This window comes from Molothrus ater, chromosome 9, assembly GCF_012460135.2.
Source record: "Molothrus ater isolate BHLD 08-10-18 breed brown headed cowbird chromosome 9, BPBGC_Mater_1.1, whole genome shotgun sequence".
NCBI classification, from domain to species: domain Eukaryota; kingdom Metazoa; phylum Chordata; class Aves; order Passeriformes; family Icteridae; genus Molothrus; species Molothrus ater.
In genome coordinates, this window is record NC_050486.2 from 14,230,520 (window position 1) to 14,254,543 (window position 24,024).

The following is a 24,024-nucleotide window of genomic DNA, read 5'->3' on the forward strand; positions in this document are numbered from 1 at the left end:
GGCAGAATCATTAGTTTTCAGGTCATGAATTTTAACACTTCTGATGTGTTGTATCACACATTAGTTTTCAGGTCATGAATTTTAACACTTCTGATGTGTTGTACCTCTCTTCCTTTGTGTTATATCTAAAAGCAAATTAGTGACTTGTTGATTTGCATACTGAGATATGGGTTTGTTAAGGTCACACTAAGGAAGATAGACCATAAAATCTTGCTTAAAATGCCATTTGTTGTGGCTAACACTGTAAAGGAAAAGGATAGTGTAGGTAGTTTTATTTCCTTCCAGCCACTGAGTTGTGTAGTATTGAACAGGTCCCAAATCAGAGCTCAGCACACTGGGCAGATCATGTCCAGGGAAAGGGCATCTGACACTTTGGTTTTTGAGCTCTTAAAGGATTTTCTTAAGACAATTCTATTTCTCATGTCCACTGTCAAACAATTCACTTAGGGGCTGTTTTTTGCACTTTTAGATGAAGACAAGGACACACAGTCAGTGCAACGAGCGGTGTGGAGTGAGAGCCCCCTGTGGTCCCAGCAGAGCCTGGGCTGTGTCCTGCAGCCACGGGAGATGTCCCAGCAGAGCCTGAGCGCCAGGTCTGCATCAGCACAGCCCCGGCCAGCACCTCCTGTGGCCGTCACTGATGCCTCTGATACCCAGGCAGCTCCTGCCCAGCATCAGTGCTCTGGGAGCAAACAACCCCTGGAGAAAGAGCTGCACCGTGATGCAGTCACGCGTCTGGGTTTCGAGAGCACCAATGTCTTCAGGGCAGATAGACAGCCTGGGTGGGTGGGCAGTGATCCTAACTGGAACTTGTAAGTGACTTCCATATCATCATCATAATTAATACTAATACTACTAATAATAATATATTATAAAATATAGTGTGATGCCTGGAACAGATAAGTTTACCTCTTCCTATTAGTTGAACTCTGGACTGATGGAGGGTGTTTTTGAGCTTGTGCATAGTTTTACATTGACATGAATTAATTGATTTTGTTGGGAGCAGGGGGGTGATAATATTTGTATTTTCTTCTTTCTTCCAGTTTATCAATAAACTTTTTTACAATAATTTTTAATAAGAAATATTTTTTTTAAGAAGTAGCCTGCAAAACTCTTAGCTGAAAGTAGGAACTTCTGTATTTCATAATGGCTCATTGGCAAATAGATGGCACATTTTTCACCTAGTAGAAAAGTAAAAATAATAATTAAAATTAAAGTGTGAAAAAGTTTACTCAACACAGTATTCAACTTCTCCTTGATTTAGGGGGAAAAAAATCCAACCTCTCTGCTCAGTTATCGTCCCTGTGATTCATCAGCTGCTGTCTCCTGGGCAGGTCTGACTGCTGATTGGGCACGGAACTCCTCAAGGTGTGTCTTTTGTCAAGAAGCTTTTGCATTTTAAGTGCTCACAGTAGACCATGATAGCCTCCTGCTATGGTAAGAACTGTTGTATGTCTATTTGTTAACCTGTAGAGTCTTACTGTTAGAAACAGTGCTTGGTGTTAGCAACAAATAATTAAGTGTGTTAGCAGATGTTTCCAAATCAACTTTTTGTGGGTTTAAAACCTGGAAAGATTTTAATTTTGGATCTTAATTGTGACAGCTATTGCTCAGTATGCTAGCAGTGATTTTTAAAATTCTGAATTAAAGTAACTGTGAATATATAATAGTGAGGAGTATTGTCAAATCCAAATAGAATTAGATTAAAATATTTTTTGTAAGGTGGTAATACTTTGAGAGAGAAACATTTATAATATTTTAGATGGTTTATATTTTTTACAAAAATTGTATGTGTCAACTATTTTCAAGTTAAATAATACAAGGAAACTTTCTTCTCGTGTTGGATTATCTTCAGGGCAATTTTATTTTTTCAGGGTTATGAATTGGCTTTTTTTTTTCGGTGAATTTATCAATCTAAATTATTTGGAAGACAAAATTAATCTGATTTTCACATATCTTTTCAGCTGACTTTGAAAAAATAAGGGAGAATCCTGAGGGAAAATACAGGGATATATTAGAAACATTTTTACTTTGTAATTGATAGGTTTATGTCAGCTTAACTATCAAATAAAAAGATATTTGCAATCACAGGGATTGAAAAAATTTGAAACGTGCTACATAGAGAAGTTTGCATGTAAATGTCTGTGATCTAATACTGCTGGAGGATGGCAGGAAAGGCTGGGGAGAACAGCAGCTGTAATACCCAGCAGGGTTATGTCTGCTCTCCTCCTTCACAGCAGCACTGCTCAGAGCTCAGTGCACATGACTGTACTTGTTTCAGCTCTTGGAAAAATGTTGCAGTCATGGCACAAGCACCAACTTCTTTGTGAGGGATGATACCCAGTAAAAGGAGAGTTTCATTTCAATATTACCTAAGTAAAAAATTAATTTTAGGATAATAATTAATTTTAGGATAATACATAACTGAAAACAAAGAACCTTTAAGGATATATGATTTAAAGAGATATTTAAGAAGTAACTCTTTCACCAAACTGTCAAAACCACAAGGGTTTTGTAGATATTCAGACAGAAGTTTCTTGCTATTGAATTACATGGATTGGGTTCTAGCGCCTTGGCATATTTCTTGGTTTTAAAAGATTTTGTGCTTTAGAATAGTAAGATTCTTTGTTTATGTGCTTGAGGAGTGTCTTCACAGTTGGTAAAGTCAGAGTGGATTTTTTATCAGAATTTTAACTCTGAGCACCAGTCAACATAAGAGGTGCCGAAATGCTGGTAAAATAGTGTTATATACATAATATACTTTTTCTAAACATGGTTGTTTTGATCTCTCCCAGCCTTTTCTTGTTTGCATACTCACCTCTGTGATACTGTAATATCAGAATACCCCTCTTTCTAGGTGTTCTTACAATGACACCAAACACATTCTTCTCACCAGCAGCTGGCACCATCAAAGAAAGATTTTTCAGTGTGCAAATAAACTTAGCTACAACAGCAATTTATGTGATTTATGTCATGTTCTTCTCTTGCTTGTGCTGGCTTTAATTCTATGTGCAGGGGTCAGAGACTGGTTTCTATTTCTATGTGCCATGCTATCAGCAAAGGAGGAAGATAGTAAGAACTTTGAAATGCATTAATCATTTATGAGCAAGACCCTCATGGTGCAATTAATTTAACCATTCCCTTATTTTGGTGATTTTTTTGTTCCTACACTTCAAGCTCATTTCCTCAGTCTTGCAGCAAGTGTGCTGCAACACAAGAAGAACCAAAGTGCAAGTACTACTGATAGAGGCAGGTGTGCTTCATGAGGTTAGAAATTTAATTTCAAGACATGAGATGTTGTGCCTTTGTTGTTTTGGATGGTGAAATTATAAGATTCTCTGAATTACATATTTTTAGGTGGGTTTTGCTTTCAAAAGATGAAGCATGCCATACCTTAGAGTCCCTACTGTAGAATCACCACACTGTATTTCTAGAGCTGGGTGTAGTTCATCAACCAGCTAGAGAAAGATACATGTATCTGCTAAAGAATACTCTCAGACAGCACTTGTCCAATTGGAGTCCCAGAAAATCATTCAGCAGTTCACAATCATTGTAATGGTGGATCACATCAGTGTCTGCTGTGTGCATGTGCATTCAGTCAAGTGTTTGTAAAACAGCAAATACTTAATTGTGTCCTCCTCTCTGGCCACATGCAGTAATAAACTGAGTTCAAACAGCAAACTGCTCATCTAAACTTCTTGAAAGCAGCCATTAATTTCATGCCCATAACTTTTTCTATGTGTTCCAGCAGCTGATTGCAATCAGCAGTGCCAGTGTTTGGACACTCACACATCTGATTTGTTGCACTGAAGTTCCACGTCTCAGTGCATTACTGGTTCCTGCAGTAAATGGCACTTACAAACTGTGCAAGGATTGCGGAATCCTTTGCAATGGATTATTTGATTTGAATAATAATTAGATGCCAGGCTAAGTACTCTTTTTGTCATATAAAAGGGTTTCTGAAAAAAAGGAAAATAATCTAGTCACTGCTGGAGTCTTTTCTGTATATTTTTAATGAAAAGCCTGTCACTTTATTTGATGGAGTAGTGTCTTCAGATTAGTGCTGCTTTCTTAACTGTGTCTAATCTCATTTGATTTAAGCATTATGGAATAATAAAAAAATCAGTGTAGCATAGGTTTATTTTGAAGCCAAGCAGGGAGCTAGCAAATCAGTAAACATCAGTTCATCATGTTTAATTAGCTAACAGGAATTTTCTGAAACCATTAAACAGGATCTTAACAAACAAATTGGATGTAGGCTTATTCATTTATAGTGAAGCTCTGGTGTGAAAACTGAAAACTTTAAATCTGACTCTCTTTTCCTTAACACAGAAATTACAAAGCAGTTTGTCTGTATAGTTTTAGTTGTAGCTCCTTCAATAATGTGAAGCATTTCTTTTAGTCCCCTTCCACTAACCTATGAAGTTGAAAAGATTAATATTTTTCTCAATCTTTGGATCATTTACAGAACTAAAAGAACATAAACAACTCAGAAATTCCTTTACATATCAATGTATCAAATGCAAATATGTGAACTGTGCAGTGTTAGAGCAGTGACCTTCAACCAGACTCTAAGTCAAGAATTTCTGTTTCCAAGGCTTCTCATTCTTGCTGAGTATTTTCCTGGCATAATGTATGGATCTTTTGTGATGTGTCGTTTGCTGCAGAATGAATGGAGGCCCTCTGGCTCATTTATCCTACTGTCTCACTTGGGATTTGAACTATTTTGCTAGAAAAGAATGTCTAGTGCTCTCACTTTCAACTCTAATCCCCCCATCATTAAGCTTGCTGTAGCAGTTCCCTGCTGCATAACTATTTTCTCAGCCATAGAGCCTAATGATGATTTTGAAGAGTAACTAAGATTTACAGGATATTGTATGCTTCTGCTTCTGAAGCTCTCCATCATGAACATGTTATATCTTAGAATGAGAAAAAATACCTCTCTTTTGAGTAACTTTATTTCACTTCCTCCATACACTTTTTTTCAGTTTGGTTTGTCTCTTGTTGTACTGTCCTTGTCTCAAACAGTTGAAATTAGGGCCAGCTGAAACCTTGTCATAACACTGACATAAAAGCTGTGGTAGACTGAAAAGCACTGTGTATTGTTTTGGTTGGGTTTACTGGGGCGGGGGGAGTTTGTGGTTTAGTTTGGTTTTTACAAAAAAAAAAAAATACTTTGTATGCAGGCAGATACCATTTAAGAAGAAAAATACCATTATTAAATATGTCTGTCTTGATATCCAAGTTAAGGAAATTACTATAAGAGAATTTGGGATTTTTTTCATTACAATTCCCCAATATTAGTGGTTTTTTCTTACCCTACATCACAACTTCTCTGAATATTAACAATTTTTTTTTCAAATTGCATACCTCTGCTGTTAATTTTCCCTTAAGACTTGCCAAAATAAAGCTATTAAGAAAAAATGCCTTGAGGACAGCATCACTTAACAGGAATTCAGCCAGAAGACAACATACCAACTGATGCAATTCAACTATGGATTTTTTTTTTTCTATTAATGGAGAAAAAATTATGTACTTAGAAAATAGAAACCTATTATCTAGGCAACTCTTGATCTACTTCTAGAGCTATTAACATGTTTACAGACTCTTCCACTAGTGAAACTGCACTATTGCTCATGTAACAGTAAGGAAAAAAAAACAAACAAGGAAAATTTTAGTCATTCTCACGTGTCAGCTTTTTCTCTAATCATGTTTTACTGCAGGCTTTCAGCTATTTATTTTGGTCTCTGTAAGATTCCTGTTCTGCATTCTCTTTACTCTCCCTACTTAATTCAACTTCAAAATTTCTCGATGTCTTTTCATCTGACTGGTTTTAGCCACTACTTTTCTTCCTCTTTACTGCACCTCACGTTTAGCTGTCTGTGCCTTTCTTATTAGTACCGAGTTTATTTCCTACTTTTTGAAAATACTATTAGAAGGATTCTCTAGAAGTGGAGTCCATGAAACTGTAAAAGTGAAAAGTTAAAGGACAAGACTACTTGAGGAGCAGGATAAAATAGAGTTGTTTAGTTATACCAAGAGAGAGAACAACTTCAAAAAAACTGCAATAAAATTTTAAAATATCAGCATTAGCAAAAATGGTCTAGGAAACTAATCATGTTACTTTGCTCATGAAGTTTGGGGGCCATCAATAAATGCAGTGCTCTTGATGGGTGTTCCACTGTTTTCTGTGTGCAAGTCCTGTACATCCATGCCCAGCCATGTCATTAGAACTGAGAGCAGAACATTTCCATATAATGTTAAGTATTGTATGGATATTTCTTCATATTGTAGCTTAAAGTACTTGAGAGACTTTAACAGAGTTCTCTCAACTACACATTTCAGTACAATGACTACTGTGTTACAGATTGGTGCACTTCCTTCATCAAATGTCTAGATTTGTCAGTGTGACTTTTAAAATTAACATAGGTACATGTGCTAATAAAGTGCAGGTTTTACAGTACAACGCTGTCAGTCTTGAAACTTGCTTACCCTCCTGTTCCAGCAGAGATCAGACTCTCTTTCTGCAGCAAGCCTAATGCAGGCTTGCTTGGAAAGCCTGCTATTGAGCAAGCCCTCCAGGACAGGAGATGAGCTGGTTCTGGTTTAGTTCCATTTTGTGGAATACAACTGCTGATGTAAAACACAAGTCTGTGTTATTTTTGCATGCAGATTTAGTTCTGTATTGTAAACACTAAGAATGTCTTTGAAATAGGTAGGGTATTAAATGAAGGGAAATATATCAAGGAAGAGCTGCTGTTAATTCTGCAGAGTTGTAACTAAGCCATCTTTGTCTTTTGCTCTTCTAATGTGAATACCTAAAGCTTCAGGCAGAGGACACATTTAATAAGTTAAACTCCAACACTTAAAAGCACTGAAGCTCTCCTTTCAGGTTGCACGTGATACACTATAAAATTTGTGATGAGTTTATCTGGTAATTGCAGGATTACAGCCAACACAACCAAAGGCAAAGTAATACCACAGGTAGGAGCCCAGTGCTTCAGCTGCAATGCATTAGGATTTTAACCCAAACTAAGATACACCTGTGTCACTGACCAGGTGTTCAGATATTGCTGCAAATTAAGGGCTTGGCAGAAGCAATCAGCTTTGCTCTGAACCTCAGCTGGGCTCCTCTAACCACTTGAGAACCAAAGTTCTACTGGAAGGTGTCCTACACTGCAGCAGGGTGGATTATCCTGTCTCTGCGCTTGTGCTGTTCTTGGAGCAGATTGTTACAGAATATGGTGAGGCAAGGCTGGAGAGCTTCTGAGGAAGAGGGTCAGTGCACAGCACAATGTTAGGAGGAGCTCTGTAGAACAGAAGTCAGCAGGTAAGGAAAGCTCAGTGGGGATGACTGAGAAATCAGTAGAATCCAGCCTCCATTTAAGGATACTTCATGCTTTGGATGCAGTAGCATTGCATCACAGAGTAGGAGGGAAGTAGGAAGGGACTGGAAAGAAATCCTTTGTGCTATCTGCAGAAATACCAATAAAACTGGTATGTAGACAGATTTGGTAAGGAATTAGGCTTGCTACCACAAAATTAATCAAAAATACTCTGAACAAATTTGAACTGGCATTGCAAGTTTAGACTGGCTCAGCATTTTGTTTTATCTACCTGTGGTGCTTTTTATCTGTCTCTAGTACTCCTGGCACTGCCTATACCATATCTTCAAAGGGAAAGGAAGTAGCTCTTTGTTTATGAGACGTGCCCTGCATTTAAAAAAATATTACTAGTAGCATTTTTGCATGTAAGCTCAGATGATTCGAAGAAATTCCTGACTTGCTACTTTTCTCTAACTGGAACTCATGTATTTTAACATTTAAACTTGTTAACTGTTTGGGTCCAAAGGTGTGCTACAAACCAAGTTATGTCTTTTTGCATATGTATTCACATGTAAGTAAAGGATCTGTCTGACTCTTACAGACAGATTGACTTACTAAGAAAGTTAATGAGGTTATGACCATCTTTTCCTTTATGGCTGAGCTCTCCATAAGGCAGCTTCCCATGTATTACCATTTTTAGCCCAAATTTTAGTGATAATTAGCCATTTTTATTGATAGTTGTCTCAGTGCAAGTTACATAGTACTGTGAATTCTAGGTCTAACTGCTGTGTATACAAGGACATTCAATTTAGAAAACAGAGAAAACATCAATTTTCTCTGAAATTAAAAATTATATTAAAACTTCATTTTTTACAGCTTTGTGCCCAGTATCTTACAGAATCATTCTCATTGAATACAATAGTTTATTTTAATAAACCTGTTTATTTGATTTTGATTATCTTAAAGGTCTTTGCCAACCAAATGATTCTATGGTTTCTATTTCTAAGATGATATTCTATATCATCTTCAGGAAATACACTACTTTTCTTTTCCTTTTAAATTATGGGTTGATTAAAAAGAAACACATCAGCAAGTGATTTTACTTTCTGTGGGTGTTGAATTAAAATTATTTTTAATTTCAAAGTTAATTTTTTTTATTGCTTATCATGCAGCTTTTTGAACCTGGAGGTAGCAACTAGCATGTTATGTTCTGCTCCTAACCCCTAAGCAGTTCTTATCACTTTGTTGTAAAATAAAAGTCAACAAGAATGAGTGCATAAATAGATAGGAAAATGTACCAGGCATGACTTTGTGCTTGGAGTACCAGACTAATGAGGAGGAGTGAGAGGCAAAGAGTAGGAAGGAGAAGACAAATCCTATTGTTAACTACACACTTCAGGAGTTTAGAGCAGCCAAGCAGGAAGAATATTTATACACAAGAGCAAAGGCAGCTTGCAGAGTAAAAGGGCTCAGGACTACTAAACTCTTGCAGAAAAGGAGAAACCAAGCTGAGATAAACTCAGCTTTTTGTTCTAATCAATTTCAATGCAAAATCACCTTGGCTAGCTCAAACCAGTATCTTAACCCAGGAAGATTGATTTAGCACAGGGGTATGTGAGAAGTGCCACCATAGTCCTTCCTTTTGTTGCACTGCAAAAACTGCCATGTGGGTGCAGAATGAAGCACACCTTGAGAGCACATTTGTCTGTTGATCATGATTTAGCAAACACACCTGTGATGTATTTTTTTGTTATTTCTGCTGCCAGTTTGATTCTTATCACAAATCAATTTTGGTAGATTAGAAAGCACTCAAATCCTAGAGTTAATTAGTCATGTGAATACCTCAGCCTTTAAAGAAAAATAAACTGTGTTATTTCTAGAACACAAATTTATAGAATTTCTTGAAAGATAGACCTAAGTTAACCATAAAGTTTCAAACAGCAGAAGGCAAATAAAAAGAATATTTTTTTTTAATTGTGGATTTTTTTCAGATGTTCTGTGTCTCTGAGCAGTCTTATTAAAAAATATGGCAGTCCTACTATTTCCTTCCTATTCTGAAGGGTAGAAGAGCTGAAGAGGAATGTATTAAATGATAAAACATTTTGGAAACCCACTGCAGTTATTAGGAGTTATAGAACTTGAGACAGGCCATGGTCCTGGACCTGCACTTTTTTTTTTTTTAAATCCACTGTGCAGGGGCACAATTTTGTGTTTTCAGTAAAACAGGACCATTTCATGGATCCAGTTTAGCATCTGACCACACAAATGGTAGATTTGGTGTGATGGAGGTGGTGAGGAACTTCTGGGTTGATATGGCTGAGGAATTGAAAGGAGCAGGACTAGAATGTTGAAGTTGGATCAATCCACAGTAAAATGTTAGCATAGAATCACAGATGTAAACTCCTTCTTTCTTCATCCCTTCTCCCCACAGAGAGCTTAGCATGCTAGCTTTAATCAGATTTCTGATTATATGGCATATGTATTTACAGTCTGTTACTGTTGGGTGCACTATAGGCTCTGGCTGTTCAAGCTGAGAAGCAGCTGTGGAGTCTTTTCAACAGTGAGTACTGGCTCAATTTCAGCACTGAACTAACACACTGCTTGTGCAGGTAGGATGAACTCCCATCTAGCTACAAAAGACCACACAGATATGCAGAAAGAGAAAAGATTTACTAGACAGTAGTGACCAACCTTTTCTATTTAAGTGTTTGATTATCTTTGTTCTATTTATTCATTTGAGTCTGATCACATAAATACTGTTACAATTAGCTGTAGCCTTCAAAAAGATCTGCTAAGTTGCTTGTACTGAATGTATTTGGAGATTTGTACTAGTCTTTTCTGGTGATGTGCTGGGTTCATTAATACTTGATCACCTGATTGCTGTCATATCACCTGCATTAAGCACAAACATTTGCCATTTCTGGGAATCAGAAAACATACACAGTAGATTCATTTTAACTTTACACCAATGGCAGGAGAATGTACAATGACTAATCAGGCTGTAGAGATAGGATTCTGCCCATGCAATGGGCCAAGTATTGTTAAAATCTGCAAGAGCAAAGTGACACTTCAGAATTGTTTGAACTAATTTGTACTTGTGGAGCAGCTTTGTGCCACATCTGCATTCTGTGTGCAATGCAAGAACATTTGCATGAATGGACCAGAAGTGTCTTCCTAGGACGAACTTTTGCTTATAGAATTGTTGTAAGAACGTAAGTGTACAGGGATATTTACTACCACAGCTGCTAGTACTTCATCCTGTAAGAATTTTCAGAGATCTTGATTATGTCTGTCTTTGTTTTAAATAGTTTTTTATTTGTTGTTTTATCTGCATAGACCATGTTTTAAATTCATTTATCTTTTTGCTACCCAGGACATGAGTGACATCATGTTCCCAATTGAATAAGATTGTGTGAAAAACTGCTGCTTCTGTTTTAGAACTTCGGCTTAATAATTAAGACTATGTTGATGTTATGAAATGGAGAAAGTTACGCTCCTGTATGTAAGGGAAATAAACGAGGTGGTTAGTCTATGCCTTCCATAAGCTGCACATAAAGAATGATGAACCACTGTCTTAGTTGGTTCTTGTAAGCTACTGGTGATAATATTGACATCCCACCAAGTAAAAATACCCGATTTGAAGTCTGACATAAAGTAGCTTGATGTCTGTGGCATTTTTTGTGAGATGTCTGGCATGAAAATCTGCTATGTGGTTGCTGAGTTGCTGAGTCAGTATGTATTTAACTCCTGATGGGTACTTTGTAGACTATTTATCTTTACACAAACATTGGCCAGAACAGCATATACAAGTTGAGTAATGTTTTGTATTTGTTTCTCTGTAGTCTGCAACAGATTTGCTAAATGCTGGTTTGGCATAAAAATCCATGTTAGAAGTATCCCTTCAGTGCCTAGACTGCCAACAATATTTATGCTAATGGTTTCTTTTCAAAGAATGTAATATCCTTACATCCTTCACAACAACTTCTCAAAATTTCACCCAAAATATATTGGACTTAAAAGAACTTGAACAAGGAAACATGAAGCAAATCAGGGACTAAAAGAAATGAATTAGAGTAGTGATAGCTGTTCAGCATATTACGTGATACTGCATATTCCTAATAGCTCTGTCTGCTCTGAGCTATTCTGGTAAACCACTCCTCTAGGTTCTGGCTGAACAGCATGTGTAATGTCTGTGACAGTCTGAGCCTTGGAGATGGAATTGGGTGAACAGAGTAGTCTATTCAGATAAGTGTAGGGAACTCATTCACATGGAAATCATTCCTGGCACTGTTGAAACAAAGTATGAGTGAAAGAGGAAACAAAAAGGAGCCACGGCGAGCTGCACTCCCAGCAGCAGTAAATCAGCAGAGCTTCATTGTTCACCATAAATGTAAGTTACTTTACATCACATCAGTCTCACCCACAGTTTTAAGAGATGGTGGTGACACATAGTCCTGCAGTAAAAGATTGCTTTAGATTAATTTGAAATCTGATTCTCAGCTATGTGTAGAAACCATGTTACACCAGTGTAACAGCAAGCTTTAAAGTGAAGTTATTTTCACCTTCCTTAAAACCCCGTATATGGTTTTTTATTGTACTGAAAAGTTGGATGAGATTTAGTTTAATTAAGTAAAGGGTAGAAAAAGTGCCGAGCTAGCTAGTACCAGCAATAACCTAGCATGATACTTAGGAAATCTGTATGTTTCTGAATTTTGTTGTGTCAGATGTGCTTCCACTAGGAGGAGTTGTCATCATATCCTTACCCTATGAGATTATCAGACTTGTGCTTTAATTTAACTCATTTGATGGAAATGTGATAGTTCACAGTGTAACTATAAACAACCTATAAAGTTCACCTATGTCTACCTAGCTTGTAGTACACAAATTTCTAATTGGTGGCAATATAAATATGAAAAAAGCTTGCAGCTTATGGTATCCTACAAGCAAACTTATGTTTCTCATTTACATTATGGCAAAAATTAAATGGATTTCTGAAAGATTACAGTTCATTTTAAATTTTCCATAGAACTTTGAGAATTTCAGAGTCTTAAATTATGTTTTAGTAGTCACAGTTATGGGAAAAGCTTGAAATGAAATTCCAAGAAAGAGGAAAGAAGAGTAAAAGTTAAATCTTATATGTACACAGTCTTAGGGGGTTTTTTAAATATTTTTTTTTTGTTTAAAACTTATGTTGTAAATTCTGATTATGACTTTGAAATGTGGTGGTTTAGAAGTTTTGGTGGGACATTCTTTCATTTGTATTTTAAATTCAATGTAATAGAGCCACTGCTTGAATTTAAGTGCTTGTTTTGATCTGTTTGCAAATGAAGTGTTGCAAGATAGTGATCTATTTAGTGGTACAGTTTTGCCTTGTTTCTGTTACTGTTTTCCTGTACTCATCTCTTTTCAACAAATCATGAAATATGATTCTAGTAAAATGTGTGTTTCGGTCCCTTTTCAGCAATACAGCTTCTGCATAGACTCCCATTGGGTAAAGAGATAGAGACCTTCATCAAGCCTATCCTTTCATTAAGAGAGAAAGGGACTGTTTAAGAATACATCAACTTGGTATGCTTAAAAGACTTTCAGATTGTTCTAGAGAAAGAAAAAAAAAACCTCAGATTTTAAACCTCTTGGGTGTTACAAAACAGAACTGAAATTTTCCATGCAGCTTCATCATTTCTCATGTTCAAGGGCCCTGAGTTTTGCAGTAAATCAAAAAGCAACAGTGACAGAGCTGCCACTCCCTAGAGAATTACCAATCTTTTTACTGGAGTTGCTCCCAGAACACAGTTGGCCAAAGTAAGGAAGTCTCTGTCTCAGTTGCTTTATTTTGCAGTCCAGCATACATTAAAGGGTTTATGTTTGCATGCAGACTCTGTTCTAGACTGCAGAGGTGTCCATAACCTGTAGCAGGATTTGACTGGATGCTTAATGTCTCAAATTTTCACTTTTGCTGTATAAGCAACTCCTTGCCATTGCTTGCTTTGTGGCAGCACAAGGTTTTTTGTGGATGTATAGTGAAGGAAAGAAGACACCTGAGTTGACTTGAAATAACAGCCCCTCTTCCTGGGCAATTTCCTCTACCAGGTCAAGTCTCTCTCAAATCTTCTTTTGTGATTTTCTTGTGTATTTACTACATGTTATAACAGGGATTTATTAGGGGTACCACTTTGATAATTTTATTTCTTTGCTTCATTTTGTCACACCATCACCACTGTAAGACCATAAACCTTTTTTTACATTATGTTCTTATGCTTTTTCCCTCTTCACCCTTGATGCCCTGTACGTAAAGTTTCTACATAGGTCACATTCCCATCTATGAAACTTTCTTACTTAGGTAGTTCTTTGCTTATAAGATGTCTTTTCATATAAGTCTAGAGTTGGAATATGGTTGTACTTATTATTACATAATGAGTAATTGCTTTTCATGCAGAGTTAACCAAAACATCAAGGTTTTGCATATTGTTCCTATCTGAAAAAAAGAATGAAGATCATTTACTTGTGATGTCATCCAGTTTATGTGCAATGTATCAAGCTCTGTTCCAGTGAATACAGAGAGGAAGGAATTTTTGGTCCTAGTTTCCAACTCCTTTTAGCCACAGTCTTTGGCCCAGTAAGTGCTTTCTTTGGACTGACCAGTGCACAGCACCAGTATTTGTTTGATCAGTGTCTGACACTTTGGTTCTGCTGGTGGATTGCTTTTCAGGTATTTCTGCTGCTTTTGTCTCTTCCCCCATCTTGGGCTGCCCTTCCCTTTTTGTTAGCAGAAAAGATGGACTTGGCTTTATTACAAACTTTACTAAGTGCATTACCAGCCTACAGCTCTATTAGGTTAGGAGAACCTTGTTCAATTCTTAACTGCAAAACTTATTTAAGGCAGTAGGCTAGAACAAGTGTCATTGAAATTATGGCAAATTACCATTACTGTAGGAACAAATCTCAGAGAAGGTTACTTTTCTCAATAAAATGTTAACATTTCTGTGGAGATGAGGCAAGCTTTGGGGTCATTGACTGATACCTTCTAGCTTTCCCACTCTGCCTTTAGTATTCCTTTTATATAACAGTTATCTTTTGAGATTTTTCCAAAACACATAGATTTACTGTCTTAAATTGTAAATCTGAATTGCATTTTGAAAAATTAACTGTACTACTTACAGCATGTCTTACACTTGGCAAATTGTTTAAAGAAGAGAGAGAAGAAATAGAATTATGACCTGGTCTGCAAAAGAAGAGGTAGTTTTTTTGTATTATGGTGGTAAGATCTCTGAGATGTGACATCACAAGCTTCATGACCACTTCCAAATTTTAAAATTTTTAAAATTTTTCATTCTACAGTATTCAGAAACTGGCACAAAAATGACAGAAAATTCCTGCCACTTGAACATGCATCACAATACAATATTCCTGAATGAATTGCTTAGTTAAGCACAAATAGTTGTGATCAGCAAAGGGGACAGACCTTTGCTCAGTGTTATTAGTCAGTGCCAGAACACAGGACCTGAAGTGCGCATGATGTTGCATGGAAAGGTCAGATTTATTGAGGCTGTAATTTAGAGGGTTTGTTGATTTCATTAATGACAGAAAAAGACAAAGGTACATCTGAAGTGGAAGTACATTAGAATCTATCTGAAAACAAAACTGATGGGCCTTTCATTCAAGTTAGGAAAGCATGCCAAAAAAAAAAAAGCCTTAAGCAAACTTACTTAGGCAAGTGTCCAGTAAATCAATTTATACTAATAAATTATTTTGTCACAGCAGGAGGATAGTTTTAATTTGGAAATACAGTCCAAGTCAATTTTGCTGAAAGAGAAAAGGCACAATAAGGGAAATTACTTTCCAGATGAGATTAAATTGCTGGCTCTGCTGACTCACATGAGTAATTTTGTTGGGGACAGGATTATACCATGATATGTGGCTTGAGTCATAGTACTGCCTGAATCCCAAAGGGAGACTGAAAAAGGAGCATGAATTACTGTGCCTGGAATACTTACTATAATCACATTGTGATTTGGAGTTACTCAATCGTGGTACCTTTGTCATACACACTTTTTAAAAATTAATGATGCTAATTTGACAAAACCATAGCTGAAGTAAGAATCTGATATTACATATTACTTACCTTGTGTCTGCAATATTACAAGGCAACATCAGTAGCAGCATCTTTTTAATGGGAAAGTGTGATAGAGGAAAGAACAATGACTTATCAGTGTGCAAGCATTGGAGTGTGAACAACTGGATCCGAAAGCTACATATAAAACACCTTTCTCTGTGCATTTGCATCATGTGTGCCCCAATATGCATGACTGCACCTGTGAGAGACAATGCAGGAAAGCACTCTGAAAGCAAAAGTTCAGCTCAGTAGATCAGAGAGCTGTGCTAGGAATCTCCCATTATTGCTCATTTCATAACCTTTTAGCAGTAACTTGATTTCCTAAAAGCCTCTGAACAGGTGGTGTTCAGAAATAGAATGATACAAACCTAGGTGAGATTTAAATTGTTTATTTTTATGTGAAAACCCCAGAAATGGTATAAATTATGTGGACAGTTCTGCAAGACCTTCCATGTAAGGAGTCCAGAATAACTTCAGTCTTGAACAGAAGTCTAACTGATAAATAGAAGCAAGTCATGTAGCCTTAGTGGTTCTATCCCAAAAATCTGGTGACCTGACAAAACCTATGATGATCTCTTTTTGCAGGTCCTTAGATGTACAGGAACTGACAATTTTAGAATAGATAAAGAGAACAGAGATCTTGTATTTCTCTGCAGTACATGCTGTCGTTTTTATTTTTCTTCCCTTCCTTTCCCTGGAAAGGAAGGATATTAATTTCTTAATAGGGAAAAAATACATGCCCAAAATCTGCCACACACTTTGCCAGTGTGTTCATAATCATATTTTGCATCTTGAAAAATATTGCCATCACTTGCCTTGAGGAAAAGTTAATCCTATTTTCAGAGATAAAAATAAATAATGTAAAAGTAGAATAATAGGAAACTCCCTCTGCCTACAACCACAACTCATAATGATATATTTAGTGGATTTTACAATTTGTTTTGCAATTCCATTTTACTCTTAACCTTGATAAGGCTATGAATAGATCCTGAGTCCTGACCACTAGGCTGTACCCTGCATCCAATGAACAGTGTAATCTTGGTTAAATAAGAGTTATTTGAGTTTATTCACCAAAACTACCATTAGCAGAAAGACCAGAAAGGCAATTAGTTGCCTTGTGAGAGAAAGGGAACTTTTTTCTCCTTCAGCTGTAGGAACAAATTTTTCATTAAAACAAAAAGGATAAGTCTACCAAGGTGTTAGTAAAGACACCTTAATGGCATGTAAAAGTGTGCCATAATAATACAAAAATAATCCCATTCAAAGGTGTAATTGCAGTGTATTTGAAAGTAAAGCATCTTGTATTTCTTAGTATCTTATCATACAAGGGCATGAATTTTGTTTTGTATGGGGGTTTGGACAACAGGGGTATTGGTATTTTGGTTTGCATTTATTTGTTGCTTTGGGGATTGTTTTTTGGTATAAATTAATAACAGCAAATGCAGCTGACCAAGTAAGATTAGATAGCCACAGTTTATCACTGTATTGTTAAAGAGAATGCTGCTCTGCGGAAATTCTAGGATTCCTTTCATGCTTAGTGCAAAATTTTTCTTTGTTCTGGGATGATAAGTGTGATGACTTCTAGCAATTACTGTAGATTTAAAAATTGTTATGTACTAATATGGAATCCTAAGCATTCAAAATTAAATATAAAATATGTAGTCTTAAAAATATATATTCTTACTGAAGTTGCTAAACAGTTTTGAAGAAGGGTCTTTTATGACAACAAATTTGAAGTCTCTTACTTTAAAATGTATGAACAAGAAAAGAGGTATTTGTCCATGGTTTTATTTATGTTTTAGCCAACCAGCTGTGGTTTTCCTTTTATCTCTCTGAGAATCATGTGCCCTTCGTGCTGACGATCTTGCAATCTGAAAGTACCTGTTTAAAGCAAGCCATAAATGAAAGATGTCAGTGGCTGAGCTTGTCCTCGCCTCACATAAGAATGTTTACTGTGGCTTTCACATTCCTCAAGGAAATTCTTTTGTGGTGTGTCAATTAAATGTGTAGATTTTCTGGTCAATGTTACTCCACAAAATATGCTTAGTTACTGGAATGTCACAGTTCTTTAGATGTATACTCATTACCCATAGCCTGCAATACTTTCACAATAATGAAAAATCTGCAATAAAGCAAATAATATAACACAGTATTCCAATCGATAATAGAGGGATTTCATAATGTGACTTGCAAATTAGCATTTTTGTTCTTCAACAGTCTATGAAGTGACAAATTCCAGAATTACAGCTTCCACAGTGTAACTGTGTATGTGTCTCTGAAGCGCAACCATTTTTACTTTTTTCCAAGGTTGAGTACTGAGGTAAAATTCACAGACTTCCAAAACATTTTGTATATTGCTAACTGTTGCTGTTCTAACTGAAATGCTTTTAAAACATTTCTAGAAATGTATTGTTCACAGATACAATTAATACTGCTACTGTGGCCTACATTTCTGCAGAATGGTATTTTTACGTTTGCAATTTTTATTTAAAAAAAAAGAAGAAAGACGTCAAAGCTTTTCTAGGGTTCCAAAAATTATGAACATGCTAAATGGCTTTCCCCATTTCACAGAAAGCAGCACTGACTCTTTGCTGACCATAACATGTCAGCCTTTGGGGCAGCTCCTTGTGCATTGAGAGTAAGCAGATGTCTTAGGATGTATGGTTTGTAGCTGAAAAGTCAGTTTATCCAGAGCTAATGAGCACCTACTTCTTCTCAAGTATAGATGAGAGAAGGATCTTCAACTAAAAATAAAATGAAATAACATAACAAAAATATACAATTCAATGCACTAGGTGTCTGAACAGGAGCATTTCCTGCTTCTGGCATCAGTGTTCGGACAAAAAATGTTCAGCCCGCCAGTTACAGATGTAGAATTGGGCGTTCTTGAATTGATTTAGGCTATGCTAAAACTTGCACATAGACATGTCTTCAGAAATGCAGCAATTCTTGGAAGCTTAAGTATTTGTCTGTGTAGATCTTGCATAACTGCTTGCATGGAGCAGTGATAGCAAGAGAGTATTTTATGTCTTTTATCTTCTGATGTCCATCATATGCCCATCTTAATGTCTGTCTGTCTTTTATTTCATCTTAGCAACTGGGGAAAAAAGTAATGAAAAATATTTTAATTTACAGATAACTCAAATTCAAATGGCATAATGAGAACAAACTGTAAAAGTCTTTCAGTTGCTTTTCTCTTTAGAAATCTTCTGTAACAGGTTGACTTTAGCTATGTTCCCACCTTGGACAAACACCCACCACAGAATCTTAGTCATTTTGACTGTGTTACAGAGAATGCAGTTTCATTCACACCCTTCATATTCTTACAGAAAGCATTGTTCCTTTTGCCATTCCTCCTCATTTAAGGTCGTCTTCATGTGTCACACGTGTAAGAAGAATGACATTGTCACTGAATGAGTATGAGAAACATTCTTTGAATGCAAAGGCTGAGTGTATTTTAATTGATACTGCAGTATCAAGTGACTCTGTTGATTCATCTAAAAGATTATTTCAGCTGCAAAGCAAAACAAAATATAGTATTCAACATTCCCTGCTTGTATGAGGATTACAGTGAAACAGTGAATTAAAGGTAAAAATCTTAATGCACCGATAACTACCTCTTACCATGCAGCCAAAAAAAGGCCATAATAGTGGAACTTGCATTTGTGAAGTGCTTTCTGAGTTCAGTTTAACATTCCTAAGCATTGTTATTTGTAATTTGGTTTTGTTTTTCAGAGTCATAGGCATTGGGAAGGAGTAGATAATGAAGTATCTACCCATTTCTAACTGGCTGGCCCAGCTTGGACTTGCAGAATATTGCACACTCTTCGAACAATATGATGGAATAGAGGTAAGAATTGTCCTTTTTCAATAAAATTCTTGAGAAAATGTTAAGATCTTTAAAGCTACTTAAAAAACCCCAACCAAAATGTGCCTATAAAAGTTTCTATTGTGTTACCCTAAGCTGTTCAGTACTGGAGTTCTCAACAATCTTAGTTGTGTTCCTTCTCACAACCTTTTTGCTGAAGTCTGAAGAGCAAGCATATTGCATGTAGTCCTTTGTTGTCTTTATTGGGGGATGATTTTGGGATTTGGAAGATACTGAGTCTCTGAGAAAAGCAGTGGGACCCTTTGTCACTGTTGCCAAAGCTGAAAAATAATTTCTAGTGATATGTGAATTCAGCATTAGTACCAGCTTTTGCATTTGGGCAAACCTAGAAAGGAATAAATTAGAAGTAAGAATTATGCAACTCTCTACTTTCATGTTATTAGTTACATATGAGTTATCATTTGAGAAAGAATATTACATTCTCAGGCATGACTGAAGGTCTCCAACAGTGAGAATGTTTTTTTTCTTTTAAAACAGTATTAGCTAGTGGCCTAAGAAATTGAGGCATTCAGTAATTTGACCATTACTCAGTCTAAAGCAAATAATGTCAGGCTTTTGAAGCAGTTTTAGTTTGAAAGAAAGATTTTTAAATTACAGTTTCAGAAATAGTGGTTAACGCTAGAAATTCTGTGTCAATTGTCTTATTGTTTACACAGTGAATCAATCTCATTTTGTGTTTTGGGATCTGAATTGCAAATCTCCATTAGAAAAAGCCACTTCCAGTAACATGACTTGCTAGTAACAGAATACTGTACATTCTATGTACCTCTCTTTATCTTATCTACAGTGAAAATACAGAACAGTAAAAATATAAAGAAATGTATTTTGATATATTTTCTATTTGCTCTGAAAGTTTTCGTCATCAAGTCAAGTTTTGTACCCACTTATAAATCAACATTGAAATTCTGTACTTCCTTGTAAATAATGTCTGGAGTTATTCAGCAGCATATTTTGAAAGTAAAATAGTAATGAGTTTTTGGAGATAAAGTAGGTTAGAGAGAATGCTTCAGGTTTGATTACTCAAATGCATTATATGGAAATTCTTGTTCTTCAAAACGGTGCCACAACTTATGTTATCTATTATTACAGTGAATATCCTCTCCATTATACAAAAGCTTCCTTTCTAAAATCATTATTCCTATCAGTTCATGCTGAGATTTATCTTCCTTCATTAATTAGTGCAATTGGAATACTAGCACTTTGGGGATTTTTGGTTGTTTTTTTTTTTTTTACTCAAAGGAGTCATAGTTTTCAGGAACTCTGCAGCTAAGCTGACCAGAGTTGTTTTGAGAAAAAACCAAGAGACAAGGACTTAATATTTTAAAAGTAAAATACCTTATTCCTACCATGATATACCTTATCATGACAAGGGGCCTTCATATAAAATATGAATATACTAACATTTGCTGTTAGGTAACTTATGGTACCAGAAACAGCAAACATATCTGAGAGACACTTGAATTCTCCAGTATTAACAGTATAATATTTTCCTTACTCTGGCATTTGCCACAGGACTTATTCCATCTTACAGAAGTTGATCTTAGAAAACTGGGAATTGAAAATCAAGGCCACCGAACACACCTCATTTCCAATATCCTGCTGCTTCAGGAGGTAAAACAAAAGAGAGGTAAGAGTTCTGTGTTGTCTCCTAAAGATTGAGGAATGAGCTACGGCAACCCGAGCTTCCCTGTCCCAAAGAACGATAAACAAATACCCTGATTCAGCCTGGGATACTGCTCTGAATGCAGATCACTGGGGGACTTTACACAGACAATAAGAGGAATTGTTAAACATTAGTTTAACAAAAATCAAACATCCACATTTTGGCATGGATTTACAAAATATTATACCCTGTATTTTTTATAAAAGTTGTCATTTAGAAAAGGTTTCACTATAATTTCCGTTTCTATTCCTCTCACAGTCTTCATCTTAACAAAACACAGTAATGATAACATACCATAATTGACAGAAGTCTGTGTCACAAATATCTTCCTCATTTGGAAAGATCACATCAGAAGGTCTAAACCAAGCTAATTTGCATACATCCCACCTCATCCCTGCTGAGGAGAGGATGAGTGCTTGCACAGTTCTGACTCTTCTTTTCCATTAGGGACTTTGTTGTGAATTAAGACTTGATCACTGCATCATTTGTTGTTTTTATCAGCTCAGTATCAAAATTCAACTCAGATTCATGAGAGTTGGAACAAGCCCTGTAAGACATTCTAGACTGAGTAGAAGGGCATAGTGAGAAGTTATTCAGCTATGACTTGTTGTATTGGGTATTTTGAGAATTGCTCACAAGATAATGAGATATAAGTATTATGCATTCTGTCCAATAATTCTTCAGATCACTGCCAAAGGTTTTTGCAAATTTAATGTGAAGCATTTAGTTATTTGGCTAACAGTCCTCCTGTTACATTCTCTTGGTCAAGATAAGACTTCTGGACCATGTGTAGAAATTGATTACTCATAAAATGTGTTTAGCTACTGAAGTTCTCAGTAGGACCTAGAACTGATTGTGTACAAGTAGGTCACTGTATTTCCTCAATGTTTTCTGACAAGTTCAATATTGATTTAACAATTACACAACTTCTACAGCTCATAGGTTTGACTGTCTTAAAATATGAATGTAAATATGACATTTTTGTAACTGCTACTGTGAACAGATTAGGAAATTATTTCAGTTGATGATTGCAGTGAAACTGGATGTGTTTCAATTGGTATCTGGTTTTGTGTGCATTGGGACTGTGTTTTGTAATCTTTTCAGGTACTGAAGTGTGGAATGTATTACAGTTGTCAATGTAGCATTGTTTTTCAGGGCTAGTTTACAGTTTTTCAATGCAGCACTACGCTTTTCAAACAGTCATTGACATGGTAAATTGATTTGTAGATAGTTATGCAACACTTCATTCAACTCAACAGAATGTTCCAACTCATGATTGTTCAGCTTCAGATATGTTAAGCCTACATCAAATCTTGATGTATTGCTGATGACTTCAGTGAATATGAATTTGAGTCAAAATTTTTCCTTTTAAAATTATGTGTGTATGTAATTTTTTTTCCCTCCAGACACAGATTTTGCAAGGTGACAGCATGATGCCATTTTGGTTTTGTTTTTTGTTTTGGCAGTTAATTGCTAGGACTCTTTAAGCTAAATTCTGGTAAAATTAGTGCTGGTTCATATTTTTATGGGCCTTTATCTTGAGCAATGTCTCCATTCACTGTTGGGTTTTGGCTAATGATAATTAAATGTATAATTGAATTATGTGCTTGAAAAAAATACAGACACATTAATCTCCAAGTTCTGTTTACACTAGGGTATTTGCATCCTCAATTTCATTGCCTATTGTATTAAGGATTTCTGGGAAGGTTGAAAACAGATCAGTTCAGTCAGTCATACATGAGTGCAGACTGGTTTGTTTTCACAGCAGGGACTAATGGTTGTTATCTGGTCTCCAGCCTATTATGACACAGTTTTGTTTTGTGTCTGTCTTTGACAGAATGCTGTGTCTAGGAGCAAAGTGCCTAATCAGTTACATTTGTTTTCCAATACTGAACTTTGCTGTAGTCAGACATTAGAGAAAATTTCTAAAATTTTCAATTCTAGTAAATAAATGCTAATGTCCTACTAATGTACTTACTGGATCAGAGCAAAGGCTATCTTCTCTGTTTGCTGTTATTTTCAGCTCTAAACAACAACATTGTATTTGATGCTGGTTCAACAGTTTCCAGAGAGTGCTTCAAGTGACAAGTCACTTTAGTAAGTAAGCATTTTCACAGGGTTAAAAGTGACATTAAATTTTGGGAATATTTGTGAAAATATTTTCCTGTTTTCTAAAATATCTCGATTCTGAAACTACTTAGAACAGGACATGTCTCAGTACATTTGGATTCCATTTGATTCATCCTGTCTAACTCTAGCTACTTGGGCTGTGTTTCCACAGTAATTAATTCCAAGATCTGTGCATGGACATAATGCCCAGCAACACATTAGAGCTGGATGAAACATGTGCACATGATCACACATCTGTTGAATTAGGCAGAGTACACAATACAAAGGTCACTGGCTTGATGCTTTTATGCCATCTTTATGGCAGTCAGTGATAGGGAAGTGAGTGGGGCAACTGATTTTTGAGTGGCATTAGCTAATCAGTAGGAAAATAAATATTCAAAATTGTTACACCACTTCAGCCCAGCAAAATAATAGTGGATCAGTGATTTGAATAATGGGGCTCTGATATTTTTGACCTGTACCAGAAAACTTTAATGCTGCTGTACTGTTGACTGTAATTGAAGCCACACATTCTAGTGCTTTTGCTCTTTGAAACATTACAAATGCAGCCAGAGTGCTTTGGGGCAGTGCTATGTAGTGTCAACCTGTCAGATTCCAACCTCATGCTAAAGCATGCTGGTAACTTTGCCAACAGAGGGAGAGGAAGCTTTGAACAGTTTGATCTGCATGACAGAGGTGGCATTGCTACCTGTGTGGTCTGTTTTGCTCCTACTGAGAGACACAAGGATTTGGAGTTTTTTGCTTTCTCTGTTTGAGAAAGTCAATAATGTAAATGCTGTTACAGAGTTGTTAACAAACACCTCTGACAGTATCACTTCATCTACTGAAAGTTCCAAATTTGCTTACTGGTGCTTTCTCACACTCTGTTTATTCTTGCCTCTACATCAGTAATGTTTGAAATGAA

At 36.2% G+C, this 24,024-nt stretch overlaps 1 protein-coding gene across 1 annotated transcript in view; it reads left to right on the plus strand.

The window, feature by feature from the left end:
* The first annotated feature begins 574 nt into the window (after positions 1 to 574).
* Positions 575 to 24,024, plus strand: part of BCAR3 (BCAR3 adaptor protein, NSP family member) — a 92,556-nt gene continuing 69,106 nt past the window's right edge. Inside the window, 4 exon segments of the mRNA XM_054515753.1 lie at positions 575 to 593; positions 1,265 to 1,437; positions 19,174 to 19,288; positions 20,840 to 20,954. Coding sequence (XP_054371728.1) covers positions 19,202 to 19,288; positions 20,840 to 20,954 — 202 coding nt within the window. The 5' untranslated portion in view covers positions 575 to 593; positions 1,265 to 1,437; positions 19,174 to 19,201.